Genomic DNA, 27593 nt, shown 5'->3' with positions numbered 1-27593 from the left:
GGATCCTACTTTGATGACAGAGGCCACCTTGATGTCCTGAGTAACTGTGCCATTGTCGTGTGATGTTGTGAGTGTGTGAGTGTGCATCCCCCAATAAATTTATGGTCCTGTTTGGCCAACAAACAAACAACCTGTGTGGGTACATATGTGAGTGAAAGTGCAAACACATACAAAAGCTTGGATGTAAGAATAGATAAGCAACATGGTTATTTATATGAAATAGAATTTAACTGTGGTTATATTTTCTAATTCTTTCAAAATTGAGAACTGATACAATAAATATGAATAAGCATATTTAAAGGCCCCCTTCTAAATACTTTAAAATGATACCTTACTATATATTTTAGGTTAAAATTTTAGCATGTCAAATTGTATTTTAATCCTGAAAATTCTCCCAAGAAAGGCAAAACAAGTATCATCCTCATCCTACAGTTGAGGAATTGAGGGTCTGCATTTATGGGTCTCACTTAAAGTTACATAACTATTTGTAGAGAGCAGGTTAGCACGCAGGTGTTCTAACTGCCAGTATTGTGCCCTTCTAACACACTATTCTGATTGCTCCAAAACAAAAATATAGAAAATGAGACCTGTTTTCTTATGACAAATGTATTTGTTATTTGTCTCAGGCAAAAGGAAATAATATAGAGCAAAAATAATAGGTACTACCAGGTTTCAGATATGTTCAACCGAGTTCCAGTTATTTCTGTTCCCTAGGAGTCTTTCTTCACTATGTCCTTTTTTATTTCCCCAGAGAGTGAAGCAGTAGAAGTGAAATAGAAATGGCTCACGTGGCCGATGAAAACAGAACTCCATTCACACTTTTCCTTTTTTCCATCTCTATTATCATTTATTTCTTCTGAGGTATTGTGACTTTTGAAACTCAGAGTTAAGAACAGAATGAACCTCAGCAAAACTTAGTCAATAAATATCATATTTTAGTCACAACCAAGCTGTTTCCAATGGTTTGTTTTAAGTACAAAGCTTCCGCTATAATATAAAAATCACTGCAAATAAATGATATTGCTTTCAACATGCTAATAAAAAGCAGACAGTATAAACAACAATAAGTCTCATAATTAACTAACTATAAATGCATAACATAGAACAAGATAGATTACATATATTTATATACATATACATAAGTGCACTTCTTAAGAGAATGATAGATATTCAAATTTTCTTCTATCATATATAGTAAATTTTGATCAGAATAAAACTCCTGTAGAAAGGTAGATCTCTTTCCTTTTCTTCAGACGAATTTTAATTGTTTCTGTTCATATATGGCAATGTCAGTTGTTTTATTCATTAACCCAATATTTTGGGTTAGGATTGAATTCATAATAGGAACCTCAATGAGCGAGAAAAACCCCATTCTCTTTTGGGGGTTTGAGTCAAGCAAGGACAGAAGAGAATTGGAGACAAGCTGGCTTTTTATCATATTTATCTTCCTTGGTTTCCAGATTGTAAATTGCATGCAGCCTGTAGAGTTATTTGGCTGAATACTGGTTTGTTCTAGTACTTGAACATTCTCTTCTGGAAGATAGGGCCCTGCTTTGCCTCGCTAGTCAGTACTACAAAGGAATAGACTGATCTTGCATGTCTGTAGCGTCTGGGTCATCTACAGGTCTCATCTGATGGCATGAATGCAAAGGGACAAGTTAGGATGACTGATGACTTTTTGTTGATTTTAAAGCTATATTTATAAGCTGGGCTTAAATTCTAGTTCATATCCTTTATTAGCCCTTTTATTTAAAAAGAAAATATCTTTATTTCATATTAAGTTTTATAGGTCAGAACCTCAAATATTTTCTACCTTCTGGGGAATAGTAAAACAAAAAATCTATGGCTTAGGTCACAGTGATAAGCTGAATTTTGAACACTTAAAATATTGAATGATAGGATTTATAAATAAGATTTATTTAATAATTTGTAAATTGTTAATGGGAAACTTTATTTTTTTAATTGCAATTTAAGAAAATACTTGTTAGGGAAATTCTTTTCATTGTTCTGCACTGGAGATGGGTTTGAATTATTCTTTACATATTTCTTCTCCTTTCTCTGGCAAGGAAGCTTTCTTCTTGGGTATGTAAGTCATACTGGAAAAAGAATGCTTTCTAAATGTAGATAGTCTTCTCCTAAAGTTTCCACCTGAAAAGAAATATAGGAGAGGGTCAAAGCAACAATTGGATGCAGCTAGAGATAAGGTTATGACCACTGACTTCTGCATCCTTAAGACAGAATCACAGGGTCTAGTTTCACTGTGTAAAAAGTAAAGGTGGATAGTTCGTTGAATATGATATGGCATGAAGCTAATTAAAAAGGCGGCTGTCACAACTACGATCATTCCTATAGCCTTTCTACGACTTGGCAGATTTTTCTTCATTGAATTTTTTAGTAAGGTTAGAATGATCATTGTGTAACAGACAATTATGATGACAAAAGGGATGATGAAGCCAATGAATAATGACACATAGTGCAAGACTAAAACATATTTTTTAGTTAGATTATCCTGTGGGGGCTCAAAGCATTTAGTATTGTTTTTCTCATCTTGGTAAGATTTGGACATTAAAAATGGAGAACTAGTCAAAATCACAAAAATCCAAATTCCAATAGACACAAACCTGGCTTTTTTCTGTGTCACCAAATTAATGTTCTGGACAGGAAAAACAATAGCAACACACCGGAAAAAGCTCATGGCTGTCATAAAGAAGATGCTACAATAGAGATTAACATATAAGGCATAGGTGGTGAGGCGGCACAAAAAGTCACCAAAGAACCACTTGCCTTTATGCACATAATAGACCACACGGAGCGGCAATGTACAAACACACAGTAGATCTGCTATGGCTAGATTAATCATGTATACTTGGAAGGCTGATTTCTCATGATACGTTTTTATGAGGACATAGAGCACAAAGCTATTGCCAAAGAAACCCACAACAGAGATCATAGAGTACATTGTGGAGTACACTTGATTGCGGAACTCGTCGATTGTGTCGTGGCATGTGTTATTACTGGCAGAAGATATTGTCAGATTTTCAGCTTCATCCATGTTCTCCAGGAATGTCTGCTTGGTGCCTACAACATATGAGAAGATCTGGTCAATTAAACTAGCTTTTCAAATCATAGTGCACGCTAATTCGTTTCATAGTGCCTCTATAATTTTATGTGTAATTAAAATATTTAATAGATTTATTATTATTTTTTGAAAATTTCATACATATACACAGTGTGTATTTTGATCTTGCCCAGCCTCTGCCTTGCCATCCAAGCCCCTCCCAGCGTGTCTCCCTCCCAATTTCATCTTCTCTCTCTCTCCTTTTAAAACATAACTCTCTGAGTCCAATTAGTGCTGCTCACGTGCACATCCACCACAGCTGGAAACAATTGTTGTCAGGTAATGAGGAGAGAGTCACTTGAACTTTGCCCCCAGGAGGAAGGTCTGGCTCCTCCAGACCTGAAGAAAACTTTTTTCCTCTTTTCTCGTCTATGTTTTCCTCAAAGAATTCTTCTTAATTCCCAAGACCTAAGTAAAATATCTCCCTCATATTGTAGATTGTACTGCTCCAGTACTATTCCGTAAAATTGCCCTTGAATGAATTTATGATTTTTCACTTAGAGAAAAAACTTTAAATGTACTCATTTTACATATATGGGTATGTATGTATGTATGTATCATCATCAATCATCACCATCATCTAATTATTAATGTGTTGCTTTATAAGAGCTTTAAGTTTAGTAAGTGGCTAAAATCTGCACAAAAATACCTGATTTTCCATAAAAGAAAACTCCTCACATCTTCTGGAAGTAGGTCATACCCAGGGAAAACAATCTAATTCATGTTGATGAAACTCACTCCTGCAGGTGAGATTCTTACTCTGGGATTAAGTCTATTTAGAACCATAGGAAATCACAACAGCAGAAATCTAGTGGTCACATAGTTATAATAACAACGTCAATAAAGTACCAGAGAGGTGAAATCCATAGTTGAAAAAGCTATGCCATAGTCTAAGGCTCTGACGAAAGATATGGCATAGTCAGTCAGAATGTACTTGTTGGGTGAGGAAATAATTGTAGCTGTTCATTCCCGTTCTCTTCTCAGACTTGTACTCAAAGTTTTGAGCTTAACCATACTCAGTTCTTTCATAGCAAAAGATTAGTATTTGATCTATCCAAGTTCATTCTGGCAGCTAACAGCCTCTGATTAGAAACAGCGGGGGACGAGATAGCATAGGTATAGTCATTTCTTCAGGGTTCTACAGATCTTGTCACCTCCTTTTCAAAGTAGAAGCAGTTCAATACCTAATCTCTTATTGATCTGTTGATTTTTCTTTATCTCTCGCTCCCTGGTAAACAAGGTGTCTCGGAGAATGCTTAAGAGCTGAAGAACTGCTAATGTGGAATAGGATGGATCTTGTCAACATAGCGGGAATATGGAAGTAGACAGCTCTGGTGGTTGTTGCAGGTGGGATAGAACTTGCCAGGCTTCCAGCCAGGAACAGTTTCATCTGCTGTTCATGATGTGTCAGCCATCCATTTTGCCATTCTAGCTATTTATATTTTTCTAGCATTTAAAATGCCACTTTCTTTCTTTTTTCTTCTTTTTCTTTCTTTTCTTTTTTTTTATTAAAAATTTCCACCTCCTCCCCTCCTCCTATTTCCCTCTCCATCCTCCTCCCTCTCCAGTCCAAAGAGCAGTCAGGGTTCCCTGCCCTGTGGGAAGTCCAAGGTCCTCCCCACTCCATCAAGGTCTAGGAAGGTGAGCATCCAAACAGACTAGACTCCCACATAGCCAGTACATGCAGACGAAACAAGACCCAGTGCCATTGTCGTTGGCTTCTCAGTCAGCCCTCCTTGTCAGCCACTTTCAACAAGAGCTATTGATATAAGATTTTTAAAAAGGAAGAGGAATAATTCTAAGGTTACAGAGAAATACCAGCCCACCATTCCTAAAGTCAGCATTAGTTTTCAGTTTGTGCTACAGGTTTCTTTTTGTATTGGTTTCCTGAATTCAAGTAAAGGAAGGGAAACTTCCCCAAATTAATCTGAATATTTTTGTTAATACCATTTTAGGCAAACTGAGCGATTTTATGCCATGAGGCACTAGATGGTGCTATTGAGATTTTTGATATAGTTTTTCCCCTTTTAGTTTTATTCACAACATTTTAGAAATCAATGTAGCATGCTTTTAAGTATGTTTCTATAATATGATATACAGCAGATCTTATATTGTTGCCATGAAATAATTACTAATGACTTCATGAATGATGATTTGATATCTGTATAGACTGTGAAATGACTTCCACTAGAAAGTAGGTTAACAGCTTTGTCTCAAGCCCATCTTGGCGGTACATTTCTGTAATCCCCACACTGGGAAAGCTAAGGCAGGAAGATGATGGATTTGGAATCAGCCTGGGTCACATAGGGAGACCTTGGCTCAAAAGCAGTAAACAGACCAAATCCAAACCACATCCACCATCTCATTCTCATGTCCTTTCTATTTCATTGTTCAGACTGAACTGCACCTTCTTAACTATGCCTTCTTTCACTGTCCTTCGAAAGAAAGTTCTATCCTTGTAGAACTCCTGGAGATTTTTCAGTCTGTCTTGCACATCAGTGATGTGTTATCTTCTCTTCTGGACTCTGGTTGATAAATAAGGCAGCACTTTATACAGGACCAGTTACTCATCTTCTTTGTCCATAAATGTTCAGTGTTAATTGGGGTGATAGAAACCTTACCATTTGAAACCATTTAGAGTGATTGTTTCTTGGCACTATAATTTAAAGTCTTTTCAACTTTGGAGACTAAAGATGCTGATGTAAACAAACTGCTTCCTAAAGTACTAAGAAACTAAATTATAAAGCTAAATTTTAAGGGTTAAAAATACCCATACTGTTGACATACAAATATTTCTTCACCCATTGCACATTACAAACAAATTTGAAATTCTCTGCTGCTTGAACAAAAGATGCCAAATAGAGCTAATAAATAACAATGAAAAAGAACACCAAGACATGAATGCTATCTAATTCCATTAACAACCAGCAGAGCTCCTTGAAACAGAATGGACTTCCTTATAAATTTCAGTATTTGGGTTTGAATTTTTATTTACACAGAAACCAATTATTTATATTAAACCATGAAAAGAAAATTATAGAATTTTCAAACAAGGACTAAATTTTAAAGGGTTAGAAATCACTTAGTGTAAAGTAAAGTAGCCATTTCAAATATAATGACATAAAATGTCTGTGCAACACTTAATTAGGTTTTGCATAATTTACTGTGATTTTTCTAATGATGTGATCCCCAGGAGATGGACACCGAGAGTTCCTTTGGAAGCCTGTCCTGCCTTCAAACAACTCACAGTTGGGAAAGGAAGTGGGTGCTGAGGAGTAATAACTCAGTTGTTTGGAGAGGTTGTAGTAAGTCTAGTAAAAGTCACTTTAGCACAAAGCAAATGAATCACGGATTGATTAATGAAAGGAAGCAGTAAGCACAAATGGTGCCGACTTTCAGTACAGATGATGAGGAACATAACTTCCTTAAGAAAATTGCACATTGAAAAAACCGAGTTCATTTTGAAACTAGAGTCATACCTCTTTCTGGCACCGTAGTACCTCGACAACGTTTCCTTCTTATTGTAGCCCCTGTTCTTACGTTGTAACGTCAGAGTATGCTCAAGCTGAAATCATAAATTACAGAAAAGAGTTAGTGACCTCAGGAGCAGCCCGGAAGGGTCATGGGAACTTAGCAGCCTTAAGTGCATGTCCAGAGTGTGATGGCACATCAAAGCTATACTGACAGATTTAGGGCTGCCCATTGGCTTCCATGCCTCCTTGCTTTCCCTTCATCCTTTTTTACATTCCCAATGGGAGGGAGACTTGGAATAGGGACCGTGAGTAGTCACAGATGTTTGCTGATGTATGCATTCAGTTTTTGCATCCAAAGATGAACATAATATTTTAAAAATATTTATTTCTAGGAAATCATATTTTTCTATACATATTTAATTATAAAGCTTAAATAGGAAATAATTTGGAAAACCTCATCCAAGGACTTAGTTTTCTAGGAATAGGAATTAGAATATTAAACAAAATTTTCTTAATTTGCTTGGAGCACAATTTTGTTTAAAAGAAGAATGGATAATGGGGCTTGAATTAGATCCCCAGACTCAAAAGACTCAAAATAGTACTTGGTTTTGGTCACTAATTTCACATATATACTTCTGGAGAGCAATAGTTTTAGAAGCTTGGATACTTAAACTTTAAGGTGTGTGTGTGTCCTTTCAAAAAATTACTGTTATGAATCAAACAGATACAACACATATGTCAGAAACAGAAAGGCTTTCCTGAGGCAGTAGCAACCTGACACTTCTCAATTTTTGTTGTGTTATAGTGACCCTCATTCTTGTCTGCCAGAAAGATTCCTCAGAGACTGCCACTTTTTCTTTATGTGTGGTCCCAGTGTTAATAAAATAAACACCTTCTTCCAGTTTATTTTAGTAAAGTAGATGCAGGCTGGAACTTTCCAAAGGAAATCTTCTGACAAAAAAATGGAAGTAAAAAGAGAAAATAAAGGAAATTCAAAGATATAAAATGTGTTCACCCTGTACTTCGGCAACCATTTCTTTCGAGGTATTTCTAATATCTTCTCCTTCTTCCATTGTCCTCCCTTCTCCAGGTATGGAGTCAACCGTCGGAACCTGCTGTAGTCTGGTCAAGTGTCTGTTGCTGACTGAGAATTACGCAAGTTGGCTCTTAATTTTGTTAATCAGGTAGTAACTATTTTTTTTTTATTTGCTTCTCCCATGTCTTAACACACTGATAAAGATTCACTAAATGAATGTTAAATGTATAAAGTATTTCTAATTATAAAGTTATGCAATTCTGCTCATCTAACCTAGAAAGAAAATTTTGGCACTGTCATAAATTTTCGTTTAAACAAAACCAGAGTTTCTCCTTAGACTGCAACAAAAAGAAAGCTTACGAATTCATAAAATGCATATGTGAGAAGTGTAATCTTTCAAATTTAGCATACTAAGCAGTTATTCATTTTTGTGGTGGCTTTGCAATTATAATCTATATGCACAAATGAGTGTCATATTGTCTAGGACATAGTGTAGTGTTTTCTTCTTCAAGTTCACAATTGTGAGGAAATCCCATTTCCTTTTGAATTCTTTGATTTGCATATAGCAGGCATTCAGTACTCAGTGATCAAACATCTTGCCCCTCTTTCCCTTTTAATTTACTTGCAGACTCTTGTTTCTGATAGCAACTTCTGCCTGTATTAAGCGTTGCTATTTTTAACCACGTGCAGGGGAGGTGTTGAAGTAAAAGAATAATTATGCAATTTTTGTGTATATGTGTGTGTGCTGGGTATGGACCCCAGGCCCTTAACAATGCATGTAGCATGTATTCTACCAGCAACCTCATAAACAATTTCTCTCTCTCTCTCTCTCTCTCTCTCTTTCTCTCTGCCTGTGTCTGTGTGTAGTATATACATATGTCATGTATGTTGTATACATAGGAGTTAGATGAAGATATTAGGTGTCTTCTATCACTCTCTGCTTTTGCTTTTAGTCCCTTAAGGCAGGGTCTCTGACTGAACCCGGGGATGTGGCTTATTGACTGAGCTGACTCAGCAAGCTCAGGTAATCCTTCTGTCTTTATCCATCTACCCCTAGTCCTGGGGTTATAGGTGTGTGTGACTATGCCTGGATTTTTACATGGGTACAAGGGATTTGAACTCAGGTACTGACGGTTGTATAAGTGCACTGAACAATACTTGCCAGCTTGGATATATGATTCCAATTCAAATCATTCAATTCTTTTACTTGACTCATGTTCAGTCAGTAAATTTTATAGGGCCCTTATTTTTACAAAGTAAAGGGTATTTTCCCATAAGGGAGTATTCGCTTGCTAGACTTTGAATACATTAAAAGCAATTAAGAGAATAAATTAAGAGAGTAAATAAGAGAACTCAGAAATATTATAAGAACACAAGGACCCAACTTACTTGCTTATAGATTTTTAGATGTGACACAAATCTGTAGACATGTGTATATATAAATCAAATATGTATTATTTTAACCTACATAGTCTCCAGGCTGCTATCTTCCACTAAATGGCACTGGTGACTTTTTTATTTTTAGTAAAAGAAAATGTTGTTCTTGACCATCGTAACCCAATTTAATATTTCTCTTCCCTGATATGGATGTGATATGATACATTGTTTGTATGTTTATAATAATTGTACCTTTATAATGATCTTTATTTATTACTTTGTCATAGGCATCTGTGGTCACTCAATATAATACTCCTCATTACTTTTACTTGAGTTCAACTATCAAAAACAGAGCAGTAAGCACATTTTATTAGTTTTATATTTCCTGCTGGACCTGGTATATAGTGCATTTTAAATATTGGTAGACTTGAGTTAATCCATTTGCTGTATCATTTTATTATGTGTGTTCAAAATGAGAGAGAATTCTAGTATGGAGAAAAACCATGATTGGAAATTTGAAGGACTGGGTGCCAGCAGACCTGAACCATACCTCAGTTTGTGGTGAGTGATTAATTAAGTGATCTTTGAAAAAAACACTTCCTCTCTGTCAAACCGTTACTTATTTGCAATACAATAGGGTTAGATTTTATGACCTCTAAAGTCCCTTCTAATTTATCATTCAATAAATCTGTAAAGATCAGGACTATTTTTTTTCTCGAGGGCATGTAATATGTGATTTATAGCTGCAGTAAAGAACATGGGCATAAATTGCTTGCAACCTTGACTGTGTTTAGAATGTACTGGCTTGATCAGGCTTTTTAAAGGCAGCACATTAGATAGTTCTAGATATCATGCTGTTTTCTAAACTGCATGATAACTATTATGATTAAAAGTTGCTCTGCTTGCCAGGGCTCACAGATCCCCCTCTCTGTGCTTACCCCTTTTAAAGTTACACTTCTGATTTTGATGGTATGAAAATAGCTTTGATAACACATGCTTGTATACAGGTAGAGTATCTCTATACACCGAACTTTCTAAAATATGCTACACAATTGTATACATTCACTCTATAAACTTGAAGATAGTTCTGTAAAGTACATGTCACTGTTAGCCAAGTTTTACATTTGAGAATGCCGAGACAAGGAGAAACAATTAGCTTTGAAGTCCATTAAGCTCTGAAGTTATTATTGTTTGTTCCTTTTTATCATCCCCTGTATCAGGTGCCCATCTTGCTTGATCACATGGCTCTAGGGTTCCATGACTCATTATTTATCCACCCATATAGATCTTAGCAGTTGCTTGAAATGTACTTTTCACAGTTTATAAGAAAGAGGCTTTGGTTGCTTGGAAAGTATGTCTTTTCCTGAATGTGGACAATATTTGTTCTTGGGCCTTTAAAACCTAAATAAACAAATAATTTTCTTCCCAAGTATAAAAGGTTTTTTAAACTTTGTTTTATTTAAACTAAGTAGAATCAGTGATGTAAAGATTTCACATTTCACTTAAGACAACTGTTATTTCCTGTGTATTTCTGGAAAATTTCTTAATTTTCTGGGATCCGAAGTGCAGAATTAGGTCATTTTTAAAGGTAATTTTTGAGTTCAAATGCTAAGAAGCAAGCAAGCTTGCTCTCAGTTCTCTCTGGTCAATACAGTGGCTTCTGCCATCTCTGCAGTTGTCAGTTGGATCTGACGACCTTTGAAAATGCTTCTTGTAAGAAAGCAAAGCTATTTTTTGATTAAATAAATGCAATAAAAATAAATGTTTTTGTGTTCAAAAAGTGATTATGTAATGTATTCATCTTGCTTGATTGAGACAGCACATTTGTTGACTATTAGCTTCCTGTACTCCATTCCCTGACAACTGCCTTTTGCTTTTCTATCTTGTGAATGCGACTGTTTTAGGTAATTTGTGTAAGTGGAATTATGCAGTTTTTGTCTTTCTGTGGCTAGCTTACTTTACTTTGCATAATGCCCCCAGTATGCACCCATACCTTATAAAGTTCCTTCTTTTCTAAGGCTGAATTTTGCTCCATTTCAAGTAGTTACTGTCTTTTGTTATCCTTCCTTTTGCCAATGGAGGTTTTCAGTTATATTCTATAGTATTATTTATAATAAGTTCCTTGTTTTATGAAGGAAGACTGTTCTTTTCTATACTAACTGGGAAGAATGCCAACAGAGTCACCCACTATCACAAATTCTGTAGTTGAGTTTCCCGCATTGGGGAAATCACAGGGGTCAGCAATCTGGAGTGCAATGGATGAGTCTAGCCCTGGAAAGACCACCTTCTTGATCATTATGTCCTCCTTGGCAAGTAAGTATAACTACTTTGTACAGATAAGGCAAACCATTGTGTTTTCAAGAAAATAGAAAACAAACCTCAATTAATTTTCTAAGTAGGTAAGAAAAATAGAGATAGAGGTCAAACTATACCAGTCTTTGAATGAGAAGAGTTCTACATTTGGATCATAGTTGCATTTGTACTTAGTTATGTGATCTTGGGCAAGTGGCTTAATCTTTCTGATATTCTGTTGTCACTTATGAAAAAATAAGGTAACAAAACCAAATACAAGGATATCTCTGTCTCTGTATCTCTCTCTCTCTCTCTCTCTCTCTCTCTCTCTCTGTGTGTGTGTGTGTGTGTGTGTGTAAATGAGTATAAGTTGAGTAAAATCTAAAAGATGATCAAAAGAGGATAAAATTCGGTGCTGAAGAAGAAACATGAGGATCGACAAAATGACACAGGGGATACCAAAGTAGAAAAGCGACTTGGGGGAAAGATAAAAGGAGGGGCTAGGATTAGCGAAGGGGTGGGGAGGGAGATAAGGAGGGCGATAATTAATAAAACACACTCCGACAATGTGGTAATGATATTTAATATCATCTTTTAAAGTAATTAAACATAAACATTTAAAAAGATGGCAAAGGAGCCTAAATGATAGAAAAACCTGAGAATATAGTTGAAAGTTTGTTCCAAGGCAGGGACTTTTCTGTACTGAAAGAAGCTACTGAGAAAAGTAACAAGATTCCACTGAAGAAGAATCCAAGAGGAAAGCACTGTTGATCTGAAGAAGCAAGATGAACTGCATGTCCCTGAGTGTGGCAAAACCAGCAGTACAAGTAACGTGTCTCTCAGGCACACTTAACCAGATAATTGTTCTTAGTGGATAGGGTAAATTGGAAGTTAGCCCTGTGGCTATGTAAATAAATGGCACATGAAAGTTATAAATTGAATTAACATGCATTGGTCTGAATTGGCTTTGCCCACACAATTAAAAACTTATGGTCTAATCATAAACAGAATAATATGAAACACCCGTTGAAGCTTATCTAAATTAATCCAAACTGCTAGCTTAATTTTGCTAAATGTACTGAGATCCAGCTCAGTTTTTAATGACTAAGGTTTGATATTGACTCTCTAAATTTAGCTTTATTCTAGAAAGATGTTTATACATATAGTTTCAAGACAAGTTTATACTAAGTTCTAAAGAGTATTAACAAGAAATTAATCAGTTTTATACAGACAAACCAATTAGCTTGGTTTAAAACTAAACATAAAGCAAAGAACAGCAGCGCACAAATAATAATCCCAGAGAACCTAGACAACAATGAGGACCCTAAGAGAGACATACATAGATCTAATCTACATGGGAAGTAGAAAAAGACAAGATCTCCTGAGTAAATTGGGACCATGGGGACCTTGGGAAAGGGTTGAAGAGGAGAAGGGGAGCTGGGAGGGGAGCAGAAAAAAATGTAGAGCTCAATAAAAATCAATAAAAAACCCCTCCTCCCCTGAATAATAAAGCAATAAATAGTACAACTATATAGCATAGTAATTAAAGCGCCTATGTGTCTATCTATGTATTTTGACTAGTTTAATTGAATCTATTTAGGAAAGAGTATATCTTTTCTATCTTATGTTCTTAGCAAGTAAAACCCAGGGTTTAGGACACACTAATCCCTCACTAAGTATTTCTGTTTGGCATTCAATTGACAGTAGAAATCACTTGAGGATGACAACCAATTCTTATTGGTCCAGGAATAATACAGTAACTGGGTTAGCCCTAGCTAATTCTGTGCTATTCATATCTTGAATAAAGGTAAAGAAAGAAAGTTATGCGGATGTTTTCAAGTAGTGGGTAGAGTTAGATTTCTGAAAAACTTTGAAAAACTTAAGTTTGATAGGTGATGTTACTAAGGTTGCTAGCAAGTATATATGCAATTTGTTAGATACCAGTCAAGAATATGCTGATTAAAGGAAGGAGGATAGGAAGAAAAAGGAAGGACAGAGAGGAAAAAGAGAGAAGTAAAGAGAAGAGGAGGGGCAACTGAGAGGGAGAGGAAAAGAAAAGGGAGAGGAGGAAGGGAAGGAGGCAAGTAGGTATAGAATGCGAACTTCAACTTGCTTAGAAATTAGAAATACAAAGTTATTCATCATACTTTCTCCTATCTCAGAATCTCTTGATAGCCTCTAGCAAGAGTGTAAGTCTCACTCAATGATAACTTTTGAAAGAACTATAAGTATTTTATCATAACATCAGATTTGCTTCTCTAATGTGTATTCTACTACTATAAAATCCTACTCAAAGAGTAATCAAATAGTGTCATGCTTCAGGATTTCATGAGACTCCAAGACCAGACATGATCATCGAATGAGACATAAGGAACATAGCAACAAAATGATCCATAATGGCATATTTCTATACCCACAGATCAAGGCATTGCTTAATCCTCAAGAGAGAAACTTGTTTCAGTGAATGACAGCTAACAGTCTGGGCAGTGACAAAGGGCAAGAGACTTTGGGACACTCAGCCTTAAACAGGATGTCTTTATCAAACCCTTCTTCTCAAGGCTTTAGGGATCCACACAGAAGAGATTATAAGACTGTAAAGAGCCAGTGGTGGTGGATGGCTCCAAGCAAATAGCTTCTTCCAGACAGAACAGGACTAATACACATGAACTCACAGAGACTGGGACAGCATGCACAGGGCCTTCACGGGTTTAAATCAGAAAAAGGCCCAGCCCTGAGAAAGGGAGGTGAACACAAAATCCCATCCCTACCCAAGAAGCTATTTGGAATTGATGTCTGGTTGTAAAGGAGAAAACAGTTTTCTCTAATGGAATGCCACCGGATATATACCATACTCCAGAGCAGGCCCCATGTCTAGGAGTAGTTGGCCAGGACAAAACAGACTCTTTTTTAATGAGCTTCCTGATTTGAATTGATATTTATTTTTATCTACTCTTTCCGAAGAACATGAAATTGAGTGGGAAGGATCTGGAAAGAGGTATGTGAGAAGAAAGAATATGATCTGAAAATATTGTCTGAATTTTTTTGTAAATAAAAAAGGGATGAAAACTGTTTCCACACACTATGAGGTGAAAGAGATCACTAAACAAGACAATGAAAATAAAACAAACAAATATTAGAATTTTAAAAGGAATCTCAGAGCTACTCAGTAAAAGGGAAGCTACTGGAAGAGGCTAGAAAAAAGGATTCAATGTTCATGAAAGAGGAAAAAAGACTGGAGTTGGGAAGCTACAAGTGGGGATCAGAGTAGAAGCAGGGTGGTAGAGATGGAGGGAAAGGAGGATCACTAAATCACACTTTGTTCCAAAATGTCATAACAACATTTAACACTTTATATAGTAATTTAAAAATTGACAATTAAAAATGTTTGGAATTATGCAGAAAGAATCTAAATTGGAGGTCTCCATCGGGTCCCTCACCTAGCAACATGGGGAATCCTGTTGAAAATGGGAAGGAACATTGTAGGAGTCAGAGGGGGATGGAGGACACCAAGAGAACATTACCCACCCAATCAATTAACCAAGGCGCATAGGAGCTCACAGAAACTGAAGCGGCAGGCACAGGGCCTGTATAGATCTGCTCAGGCCCTCTGCGTATATGTCATGGCTGTTAGCTTGGTGTATTTGTGGCACAGTGGGAATGCATGTAGCTCTGATTCTTCTTGCCTGCTTCTGGGGCTCTTTTCCTCTTGTTGGATTGCCTTGTCCTGTCTCAATATGAAGGCTTTTGCCATGTCTTACTGTATTTTGTTTTGTAGTGTTTGGTTGTCTCTTGGAGGCCTCCTTTTTTTGATGGGAAATAGAGGGGGTGTAGTTCTGGGGAGATGGGGAGGAGGCACAAGTTAAGAGGAGTTGAGGAAGAGGAAACTGGTCAGGATGTATTGTGTGAGAGAAGAATCCATTTTCAATTAAAAATGTTTATTTGGAATGATTTTTTTCTCTTGCTGATTAGAGATGGAAGAGCATCCAGAGATCATCCAATGGAACCCCATTTTTTTTATGACACAGAAAGGCAAAAGCATTGCTGGAAGTAGTAGAGGAAATTAGTGGCCAAGCCTGACAGGGAATGTTCTGGTGATCCTCTACAGCAGCACACGGTGAATGCTTCAAATGCCTCACCATTAAGACTTTTCTACTTTCTAGAGAAAGGTACAGATGTATTATCAAGTTAATGTACAATGTCATTAAAGATGCTGCAGTGGAAATATATAGATTCACAGATAAACAGGATAATATGCTTCATAATTATAATCCCAAAACTTGAAAAAGTGGGGAAGATTGTGAGTTCAACTCCAGTCTGGGCTATATAGTGTCTTTCAGGCTTACTTGGCCTACACAGGAAGTTCCTGTCTTAGAAAACCAAATTCCAAAAATTGAAAATGAAACATAATAAAATAATTTATGAGCAGTGACTATATTAGAAAAGTTTTTGTAAAAGTGAGTTGGAAGGAAAGCAGAGAAGAGAAAGAAGAATGAGTGAGGCACAGTGGTGTGACAGAACGTGTCACATTTAGTGGATATGGAAATTTGATTGAGCTGAATTGTAATGGAAATATATTGAAATATATCTGAAATTGCAGGTTATTTGTATGCATGTGCATATGTTCGGTAGTGTGGGTATGCTTGAATGGAGTAAGAAAATAAAAAGTGAGAAATCAATTTGGGGAATAATACAGGAACTAGATCACAGAAAGTTGATAAAGATCCTGAACACCATTCTAGAATAGTTAAGTTCATCTTGTAGGTAATGAGATGCTTACAACAGGATGCACACTGATAAAAGAATACCGGCAAAGGAAAAGGAAAATGTCTAAGCGTTGCAGCTGCATTATGGTTTACTGTAGCTGAAACTGAGGCAGTAGGTTCGACTATATTGCAAGTTCCTTAGAAACAGAGATTACATCTTCACATTTCCTCTTTCAACTACTTAATTTCTCATTTTACTTCCTCAGTTTGTCTCTTGAGTGGTTGGCAAAATCTTTTGTATTTGCAACAGAAACACATGCATAACTGGTAAGATTCTATGTCATACATTTAAAAGAAACTTATGTTATTAACTCATCTATGGGCAATACACCCTTAGTTATTTCAAGAATTGTCACTAGTTTGAGTTGGAGGTGTCTTTGAGATCATGTTCCAGTGGAACATGTGTCAAAACGGAAGCCTGAAGTTGGTAATACTGTGGTGAAGACTTTCTCAAGAACACACAATCAGCCCAACATTGTGGCACACACCTTTCACCCCAGCACTCAGGAAGAAGAGAAGGGCTATGTAGAGAGTTCCAGGCCAGCCAGGGGTGCTGAATGATACACTGTCTCAACAATCGACCAATCAATCAAGTAAGCAAGCAAGCAGGCAGGCAGGCAGGCAGGCAGGCAGGCAGGCAAGCAAGCAACTACTGAGAAAGCCAGCATTGGAAGGCAACCGTTTATCATACCCTGGGTTGGCATACAATGACAACCAGAGCAATTCTGCTTCCACAAGGCTGCATCCATCCTTATTTGTTGCTCTTAATCTCATCAGCGATATTTGCTGATAGCCTATTGAGGTCATCATTGTGATCAAGATCTGCAAAATGCCAGCATTTGTTTCTCTGTTCTTTTTGTTTTGATTTTGAGACAGGACCTCACTATGTATCTCAGCTGGACTTGAACCCATAATCTTTCTGCCTTAGCATACTGAGTACTGGAATTACAGGTATGCACCACCATCCTGGTTCAGTTTTCTGTTATTTGCTTTTCTTCTGTAGTATTTATCACCTTTCATGTGGATGACAGAAGTCTCTTACCAAGAATCTACTTTCTTAAACTTTACTCTCCCATTATCTGCTGTCTCTTTAACTGCTATGCATGGATCATTTGACTTTTTAAAAATTTTCAACTATGTTCCCTCTCAAGTTACCCCCCCCAAGAGACTTTTTTGTTGTCTTTTTTCTTTATTATATAAGTAGCTTTATAATTATGGGTGCATAAAATCTAGTAGTCATATTTAATGCCACCCCACCCTTATCTTTCATCAAGTTCTATTGGGTCTGATTTTGAAGTAAATCTTTGACTCTTTTATCACCTTAGTTCAGGATCCTTATCTCCTTATTCGTTGTCTACTTGAAGGCACTTGAACACTATATCTTTTTTGTACTTCCCAGGGGAGCCTGGGAGCATGACACATCATTGCTTATACTTCAAGGTCCTTGAATCCACTGTGAATGTATCCATGTCCATGTTATACTACTTCATCTATCACTGTGAGGTAATTTGTGTGTGTGTGTGTGTGTGTGTGTGTGTGTGTGTGTGTGTGTATGTACTCTTGTTTGCATGACTACTTAGGCAGATATGAACCCAGTAATGAGAGTGAATGTGCTTTGTTAAGTTTTGCTCCTTTTTTTCTTAACTGGTCAATTTCAGAAAAGTAACTAAAGTTTTGAGTGCTTTTTTATATTAGCGCACTCAACTTCCAAAGATGGATGTCTAGAGAGCAAAGCAGGGATCTTATTTTTGGGGGGTGAAATGTGGGTGCCATTTTGCAGAAATATAAATAATTGTGTAAAGTAGAAATGAAATTTGGATGCCTCTAAAGGGGTAGAGGTTATTAAAAATATTTAAAAAGTATTTAAAAAGTGCAGAGGACCACGAGTTCAAAATTGACTGGGTCTGAAGTTGATAAGAATCTAAAGATACAATGATGTATTTGATTATGAGCCTGGGTGAGGCTGATGATGTGTGTTTTGAAATTGAAAACAGAGAAGATCAAAAGATTAAATCAGTAGCTGGATGCAGTTTTATAATTGTTTTGGGTTCAATGCTTCCTCAAGACTTCCTTTACCTTTCTAGTAAATGATGGTCTGTGTGTGTGCTGTTGGAGGTCTGCCAGCATGGGTGGGGTGGCTAGGCTAGGGCCAAAATAGAAGGGGAAGTGGAGTAGGCTGAGACTTGGGGCTCAGTCTCCTCCAACAGATACTTACTTCCTCCATTTTTTGCTGGGCAGTGGCAAGATCTAGGTGATATATTTGTGAAGATGCAGTTCAGTGTAGCCCCAATTTGTTTGAGTAAGTCCCAAGTGCCTTCTTCTTCTCTATGTAACTTAGTACTGTGACATGAAAAATACTGTAGTATTGCTCATCTTGTAAGTCTGAGGTCATAGAGAATAGGAATTCTGCTGTATTAATCTTTTGATAGAACAGCCACTCACTAATATTAGATGGATATGCAAACTAATAGGAAGAGAAGCAATTATGAGTGTTTTATAAACTGAAAACACTATAGAAATACAAAAGTCTTGTTTATTCCTACTCATACAAGAATGAATTAAGGTTTTACCTTCTGATACTGATTTTGGCTGCCTAATCCCTCATGTCTCTCATTTGGTACTTACATTATGCCTATTATCTGTACCAATAATATAGCCATCAATATTTTAATATCATACATTTCAACATGTAGGACTCTTGTGTTCCTAGTAAAATCTTTTTGGGCAGTAGAAAAAAAAAGCCAGTTGTTGTCTTCCTGAGCACTATGACCTCAAGGCCCCATCCCAGTGTTGACTTTTATAAAAGTATTTAATAAAAATGCTTGTTGAGGGGTAGGCTATTGATTGTTTGGAGCAAGGTAATCCATCTTTCATAAGGATTTATCTATATAAAGCAAGTTGTAGCTATGATTCCATGTTTTTTTTCCCATGGAATTAATAAAAGATCTTGGGTCAGAGAGAGAATGATGTTCCTAGCTATTCCAATAAGTAAGTTTTTTACCTCTTGATATTTCCAAGAATATGATTAACAGCATTTCCACTGCTATCAAAAGCTCCAGGTGTGCCGAGACTGCACTGGTGACAGCTCTCAGATGTTGCTTTAACAAGAACTTATTTTAAGACAGGCAGCTCTACTGTTGAATAGTTGAAATGTAAACACAGGACACTATGAAGTTCCAAAGAACCTTAGTTGGTGGCATTCAGAGTCGAAGATACTGTGTGTCTCCCTGCACACAGTAGTCAGGTCAAAGTTGTAGGCAAGACATAACCAGAAGGGAATTGCAAGGAACAGAAAGGCTACCGAGATCTTGATGAGTGCATAAGTGTTGATATGTGGTGGTGGGTATCTCTACCCCTCAACTGAATAATAGAAATATGTTACAGAAAATCTACATGTTTTTGAACATTTTGTAAGGACAAGCTAGATGGACCAGGGTCTTCCGGACTTAAATAATTCTGCGCCAATTTTCCGCAGTTTGGAATCCCTTGAAATACTGTTGCTCGCAGCTAGTTCTCAGTCATGCATGCTCTTAGCCTTTTAGTATTTGGACCTCTGACTCTTGTAAGAAAACTATCTGTTATCAAGAAAATAGCTTATGTTAAATAAAAATCCAAGTTAGGAGCAAGCATTAAGGTTAATCATCTTGGGATGAAAAGCAGCATGACACCCAGAGACTTCCTAAGAACTTTGGAACAAGAACATAGGATATTCCAGAGCTATTGGAGCATTGTTATTGTTAGCTCAGCTTCAGTTAGCCTGTTTTAGTTCATGACAGCACAAGTATAATCCTAAGCAAAAGCAAAGGCTACAGATCTGACAGATGAGAATACTTATCCAATCTTAGGCTTTAAAAACCGAAAATTATGATGCCAAATTATATTCTTCACTCATTTTTTGTTTTTATTGAGATATACATTTTTCTCTGCTCCTTTACCTTCTTCACTCATGTTTATAGATATGGAATTGATGAAAAATAAAAAAGCAAAAACCAACCAAGCAAACAAACAAAAAACTATGAACAAACAAAAATCTCTGATTGACTCCAAGACTCCTTAAGTCTGTATTTCAACTCTTTTTCGTTTTTTGCCAATTCGGTTAAAGTGGAACTTCAAATGTTTGGAATGTTTCAAATGTTCCACAAGCATTAGAATAAAAATAATATTTTGTTCATCAAAAGGGAAACCAACCATGATGTAATATCACGAGGTAGAACAGCACGAATAAGCCGAGTACAAGATTAAGTTGCAGTGCAAGCTATGTTTAAACAAGAGCCCTCTACTAATCTATGAAGAATTCTGAAAGGCAGAGGTAATTGTAATTTGAGGATGTTTTGGGATCACAATTGTAATATGGATTAATGTACTTGTGATGTCTATATTTATCTAACTGGATTAAATGGCTTCCTCTATTGGCTTTTTCTGGGCATGAGGATATGCCACTACTTGCAATGAATCTGCCAGACTTTATAGAAGTTGTATTTCCTTACTAAATACCAAGAAATCGACCCTCCACCTTGTGAATCAATCTCTTCTATAGAGGAGAATAGTATGTTTGTCAGGTGTTTGTTCATGCTAGGAAAGTTTTTTTCAGCAGTCCTTGAATCATACTACATATGTGTTCACATGGTCAAAAACCCAGATGATATTGAGTTAAGGGTAAAAGTAGTTGTAAGGTGTTTCTATTTTGCTATTCAATATATGATACATATGTGTGTATATTATATACATAAATATATAATGTATGTATTTATTTGTATAAAAACGGTTTGCATTATGACTAACTATCTGTTATACAAATGGCTTTGGACACAATAGTGGAATACTTGTATTATATTCTAAAATGTAATGGAAAAATGTTATTTTGATACTTAGATTTTGGTTGTAAGAATCAGCAGGTTTAATGAAGGTGGGCTAATAAAAAGTAGTATGATCAAGTAAATACTTCTTAAATTCTATTTTATTCTCAGAATTCACTTTAAAGCATACAGCTACTGGTATGCACTTCTTATGGCAAACCTGGGGCTAGATCATAGCAGCAGGCCTTTGCCCCACAGGTGAATAGAGAGTGGGAAGCAACGAGCCCTGCGCTCTCCCATGTTCATTCAGTTGTGTGATATGTTTCTGTTTCTGAATTGAATGAACTTTAAGCAAAACCCTTTGGATGATGACTTGAATTGTGAAGTTGCTTTCACTTATGTCATTGTAATGTATTTGAAAAAACACCCCTATTTTTATCTTATGTCATTTGATATGCAAAGCAACTAAGAAATACTGATAATCCATAACTTGTTAGAAAGAACACAACTGGTTGAATGCCAAATCCAAAGATAGGATGGACTCCTAGTTTTCTGGTCTAGATTTCTTCCTATTGAGATATGCCACAGGACAATTTGGAGCATCTATTGGGAGGCTGCAAAAAAAAACTTAAGAATTCCAGCTGGAAGAGACCTTGAGGCAGACCTTTCCAGTGCTTGAGTATGTTAGAGTATTTAATGGTCATATTAGTGTTCATAATGTGTATGAGACAAACTGATAGTTATTTCTGGGTGGGGGGAGTTAAAAAATAAATAACCAATATGAGAGAGAGAGAGAGAGAGAGAGAAAGGAAAGGTATATTTGAGGGGTTAGAGGGAGGAAATAGAAAATGATATAATTGTCTTTTAGTTTCTAAAAAAACCTAAATTAATAACCTGGTACCTCTGAACTTACTGGTTTAATTATCTCCCATTGTTACATTTTTTATGTTTTATAGTCACAGCAGCACTGTAATTTCCCCTAAACATAGGGGCTATATCTTACCTACTTTGGAGGTAAGACTTTGTTTGTATTGAGTTTGAACAATACTTGCTTTATTGGGTTATAATAAATTTGAGGTAAGAAAGGAGAAATAGTAAAATAGATGAAAGTAAGTTAGGCATGTAGCTCAGTGGTAGCGTAGCTGCTAAGCACACTAAGAAGCCTGGGTTCAATTCCTAATGTTGCCCCCACTCAAAAGATAAAAGTAGCAGTCCACAGAGAGCTATGCTAATTGAGAATTTATTACAGTTACCATTTATGGCACCAAGGTCCCAAAGTTGTGCATGCTCCTTGAGTATCAGTGTATTCCCATTAGATTTCCTCATTATCAGTCCTTGATACCCCAAAGGAAACTTTATAAGTTCATGGGCCATGGAAGAATCTTTCTTTCTTCTCAGATAAAGAGTTATAAATGCATCAGAAGTTTGATTAAAGGTAGGAGAAAGCTGGTAATGGGAAGTGAAAATGGATGACAGTAAATTAGGAAGATATTGATATGGCAGGTTCAACCTTGCCCTTATCTGTGAAATTCTCTGTTTTGATTGATTGGATCATGGTCTAGATTATTTTTTTGTAGCACCTGAATGGCTAGCATAATTAGGATTTGCAGAGAATGGGAAACAGCATCTTTAGAAGAGATAGATGTAAATATAGTATATTTGATTGTGCTTCTTTACTCTAATAAATAAGCTATATTAAAAATTATTTACTATAATAAAAGGTAGCTTTTAGTCACAATTGGCATATTAATTGTAAAATATTGACTGGAAATAGTATTTCGGTGACTTAAACTTGATGCCATAGCTATGATAAACTTACAATTGTTATGACAAACAATGTTGTTATGAATATAGTTGAGCACATGTCCTTGTGGAACAATTGAGCATCCTTTGCATATATACCCAAAAGTGGTTTTGCTGGGTCTTGAGGAAGGTTGTTCCCTAATTTTCTGAGAAATTGCCACAGTGACATCCAAAGGGGCTGTACCAGCTTGCACCCCCACCAGCAATGCAGAAATGTTCCTTTTACCCCACAACCTCTCCATTATAAGTTGTCATCAGTATTTTTGATCTTGGCCATTCTTACAGGTGTAAGGTGGAATCTCATAGCTAGAACCTGGAAACAACCTAAATGCACCTTGACCAAAGAAGGGATTTAAAAAAATGTGGTACATTTACACATGGAGTACTACACAACAGAGAACCATAATGACATCTTGAAATTGGCAGGCAAATGGATGGAGCTAGAAAACATCACATTGAGTGAGATAACCCAGACCCAGAAAGATAATTATCACATGTACTCACTCATAAGTGATTTGTTTTTAAACATAAAGTAAAGAAAACCAGCCTACAAATCACAATCCCAGAGAATCTAGGCAACAATGAGGACCCCAAGAGAGACATATATGGATCTAATCTACGTGGGAAGTAGAAAAAGACAAGATCTCCTGAGTAAATTGGGAGCGGGGACCATGGGAGAGGGTAGAAAAGGAAGGGAGAAGCAGGGAGGGGAGCAAAGAAAAATGTAGAGCTCAGTAAAATCAATAAAAAAGTTACAATTGTTTAGACACAAATTTCAGCTAAAATATACTTTGGTCATGGTACTTTATAAAATATTATAAAGTGTTTTCTATCATTCTTAAAAACGCTCTACAAACAAATCCAAGTTAGCTGCCCTCTAAATATACTCGGCTTGGCAGCTTTTATTTCAAAAACAATTGTAGAGACAGGGAATTAGATGCACTGGATTTAAAGAGGCAGCGCTTGCCAATCTATCTGGATACCATTGAAAACAGTAATTCTGACTGCTCAGAAGAAAAATGCTCTTGCCCCAAGCATTTGATTAAGTCATACGATTTCTTAGCTCTGTGTTAACCGAGTGTGTTTTATTCTATTACAAAGTAGATCATAGGTATTTCTTCTATTTATCTGCAGCCGAGATGCCTTTCTTTTTGTAGTCTTTAGCCAACTTGCCAATTTCTAGCAGTGAAGTGTGTGTTAAGGAAATCTCTTAACTTGTTTGAGTCTCTTTTCATTTGTCAAAGCAAGGGAGTTGAGGGAGGGGGAACACGAGGACCAGAGTGAGAATGAGGGAGGGCAAGGAAGGAGAGATAGAAACATTCCCCCCTCAAATATAGGATGCTGAGAAGCTTAAACGTGGAAAACTTTCTTGTGAAAATTCTATGTCAACCTTTAACTGTTTGGTTTACCTGCAGCAGTCACTGTACACTCTCATTCCTCCTTACAGGCAGCGGCCACTGCCTAGAGAAGTTCCGCTGCAGGCTTACATAAGAGTTTAAAGTCTATTTTGCACTTCTGGCTTAATTGTAAAGGCACTGGAGGCATGGGGAGTGTCGCCTCAAAAGTTTGCAGCACTGCGCCTGACAGATGATCAGATCTCTGGTTAAGAACCAAAGCAGAAAGAATTCAGATTATCAGTCTAATTTAAAGCAGATAAGGCAGAGCAGTTACTACAAACTCTGAGGTATTTGGTAAAATATGCCATCAGCTGAACTTTACTCCACACACCCAATTTCCTTACCTGCTGATTCTAAGCGTCACGGTTTAAGGTCCTTTCAAGTTTGCTTCCTAAGATGCAAATCTTCAGAAAGTTTTACCTGTAAGTCCCCTGGAGAGCTAGCCCTGGGTAATGAGCTGCAGAACAAATCTGGATCCTCTGGATGGTCCACTCCATTCACAGCGCGCCTGCTCTTTAGGAAAAGCTTCTTTTCAAGAGGAGAGACGTCAGGACGTGGCACGTTTGCTAGGCAGTATATACCGACTCTTCTTCCTCTTTCTGATTAGTCCTCAAACTGCTTAAACCACGCCAGAGTTTAACTTCCCTGGTGCAAAGTGGGGGGAAGGGAAGAAACAGAGAGGGAGAAAGAATAGAAACTGGAGACTTGCAGGTTTTATGTATAAATGAGTGTTTATCTCTAGCTAGTGCAAAAGAATCCTCAGGAAGTCGTGCAGCTGCTCTGAGGTGGGAAGTAAGGAGGAGTGTGTGCTGTTGAGCTGAGTTCTGGCTGATTTTTATGACTGGAGGGTGGTTAGGCTATCTGTAGGCGGGGAAAGATAAGCCTAGTAGTATGCGCTAATATAATTGGCATTATGTGAAACTCGATCTTAAGATAAGATATATTTCCCTTCTCTCTTTCTTTCTCTCCCACCCTTCCTCCTCCCCTCCTCCCTCCCTCCCTCTCTGTGTGTGCTTCCCTTCTTCATGACATTTGCGATTCTATAAAAAATTTTAAAAGCCCGTTTATTTTTGTTGCTTTATGTCCTAGGACAAGATGGATATGGCAATCTAGTGTGTGCTTATAAGAGCCTAAGGCCAGATTTTGATATTGGAAACAAATTGATAAGACTATAAAGTAAACTGGGTAAATAAACTACATTGAATTTTCCTATGAAAATTCTGCGTTGGGATATAATATATACATATATGTATATATTAAATATACCCTCATTATTAATAACTAGTATACATATACACTTTGTAAGCATACCCTCATTATTAATAACTAGTTTGAAGGATTTGTAAATTGCCAGATAATGGTTCAACAATGGCATTCTGGCCTGTAATGGGCCGCAAGAAAAAAAAATCACTCCAATTTTGTCTTTTAGGTAGCAAAGTGATATTATAGTGATTCTTATAGTATTCATAGTCTTTATAATCACTTTATCGTCACTCTTCATTCTCTTCCCTAGAATCTTTGCACGTAGTGGCAATGATGATGCTTGGGAGAAAAAGGTCATTCAAGTACATTTAGAAGAGACAATCACATTTGGATTCAAGACCAGACTCAAATCCTATTTTGGGAAAGTTTACTAACTGGTATTTTCATTAGTATTTCTTCAGTATAGTTGGACTCCCCAGAGATCTATAAGGAAGTTTGTAAGAGACACAAAATATGAACTTTTACTTTTCCTCTAGTGTGAGTCATTTACAGACATGTCGACTTACGGTAGAGAGGATTTATATTTAGATAGTAAAGAAAAGAGCTTGTCTCTGCTTCTGAGTGATGAGAAGAACAGTGTTACACTCAGCTCTATGGGGCCTTATATAGCTGTTTGAATTTTATCATGTTCTCTGTATTCTATTTCTCCTTTCTTCCACTCAAAAATCCTTCATTTTCTTCTCCATTCAATTTCATCACATCTATCTCCCCACATTGTATGAAAATGGTGAATTGGGCAAATTGACTCTTCTCTGCTGTTATTTCCCTACCTTTTCTCATTTTTTGTAATGGAAAAATTAAAAATGCTGCAAGTTCCGCTGTGGCAGCAGGCTGTAGAAATGCTGCAGGTCCCCAAGCAGTGGTAGTAGGCCATGTGGTGGCAGGCAGTGGGCCCTGAGAGCAGCCAGTCCCAGGCAGGGTGGACTGTAGGTCCCCAAAGGTAGCCACGCCTTCTTCCTACCCCATCTACTGAGGCAGGCAGGTCTTCCTTCCTGCTTGCAGCCTTAGCTTCTCTCTCTTTTCTGTCTCCCTCTTGGAGAGGCAGCTTCTGTCTCTCCCTTCTCTCTCCTCTCTCTCTCTCTCTCTCTCTCTCTCTCTCTCTCTCTCTCTCTCTCTCTCTCCCCTTCTCTGCTCTTCTCCCCTTCTCCCCTCCCTTTAACCAGTAAATAAATATTCAACCTCACTCTGCATGGCATACCTATCCATGTCTCTGTCTCTTGCCCACCACTGCTGCCCTGTGTCTCCCTGTCCTGGACCAGCCGCTGCTCTGGGACCTGCAACCATCTTTGCCTGGGACTGGCTGCTCTCAGGGCCCGCTTCCTGCTGCCACATTACCCACTACCACCGCTTGGGGACCTGCAGCGTTCTGCTGCCTGCTGCCGCCGGGGATCCTGCAGCATTTTTAATTTTTCCATTACAATTTTCCTAGATCTTTTTAGTTCTGACATTAAAAAATGGTAGAGAAGACTAAGTAGGAAGTGCCGAAGAAAATGTGGACTTGCATATGTGTTTATGGGGGAATCTGTGTTAGTAAAGCACTACTTGGGTAGAAGGTTAAAGGGTTTTCAGTATGTGGTGTTCACATAATAACTGTAAGCCATCAGCTCTTCTATGGAGATTACACAAACTCAGAGCTGAAAGGGGTCTTAAAATGAAAGGGGCCTTAGATTTCATGTTAATTTTAATTCAAACAGACATGACACACCTGTTTTATTATTGATTTATCCAGGTGTGAGCTCATTGCTTTGGCTAGTTTGTTTCATAAATAATGCAATTCAGCTTTCTCATATTGCAGAGAAGAAACTAGGTCAAAGGAAAAGAGGCTTTCACAAGATGTCCCCTATGGACTCATTTTTAAAAATTTTATTTTATCATAAAGTTATTTATATGTAATATATTGTGATGACAGTTTCTGCTCCCTCATCTCCTCCCAGATCCTCCACAATCCCCTGTGCTTCCAACACCATTCCTTCCTTCTCCCTCTCTTAAGAAAACAGAGGCAAATAAAAAGACAAACAGGAATAAAAAAGAGAACCAAGCAAACTAGTGAAAACTAAAGGAACACAAAGAATCGGAGAAATTCATATACACACATACCAAGAAGAATATAAAAGATGTCTGTACACACTTCTCTCCATCCCCTTGCAATTTAGTTAGTTCTCCTGGTTGCTTGTCCTGTAACTTTACCAACAGATTTCCTAACACACACACACACACACACACACACACACACACACACACACACACACACACACACGGTGGAAAGGAATGATGC

General features: G+C 37.2%; 1 protein-coding gene and 1 non-coding gene across 3 annotated transcripts; both read right to left on the bottom strand.

Moving 5' to 3' along the window:
* Positions 1–819: 819 nt before the first annotated feature.
* Positions 820–24883, bottom strand: Cysltr1 (cysteinyl leukotriene receptor 1). Of its 2 annotated transcripts, none has more exons than XM_048417979.3 (3): positions 24400–24883; positions 6598–6683; positions 820–3078 (listed from the first exon to the last, which is right to left on the bottom strand). In XM_048417979.3, the coding sequence occupies exon 3, from the start codon at positions 3050–3052 to the stop codon at positions 2030–2032; it is 1023 nt and encodes a 340-aa protein (XP_048273936.1). In that variant the 5' UTR covers positions 3053–3078; positions 6598–6683; positions 24400–24883; the 3' UTR covers positions 820–2029. The 2 variants fall into 2 exon arrangements, with proteins under 2 accessions (XP_048273936.1, XP_048273937.1); XM_048417980.3 differs by having other exon boundaries at positions 24476–24883.
* Positions 11164–11325, bottom strand: LOC125389534 (U1 spliceosomal RNA). Its single transcript, XR_007228482.1, has one exon. It is a non-coding gene; the product is annotated as a U1 spliceosomal RNA (small nuclear RNA).
* Positions 24884–27593: the final 2710 nt, after the last annotated feature.

Source organism: Myodes glareolus, chromosome X (genome assembly GCF_982192425.1).
Source record: "Myodes glareolus chromosome X, mMyoGla1.1, whole genome shotgun sequence".
Lineage (NCBI taxonomy): Eukaryota > Metazoa > Chordata > Mammalia > Rodentia > Cricetidae > Myodes > Myodes glareolus.
Note: the sequence above shows the minus strand (reverse complement) of the source record. Positions and strands in the feature narration are given on the sequence as shown.

Excerpts from the sequence above, each read along its gene's own strand:
- Cysltr1 (XM_048417979.3), bottom strand. The coding sequence starts at position 3,052 with ATGGATGAAGCTGAAAATCTGACAATATCTTCTGCCAGTAATAACACA.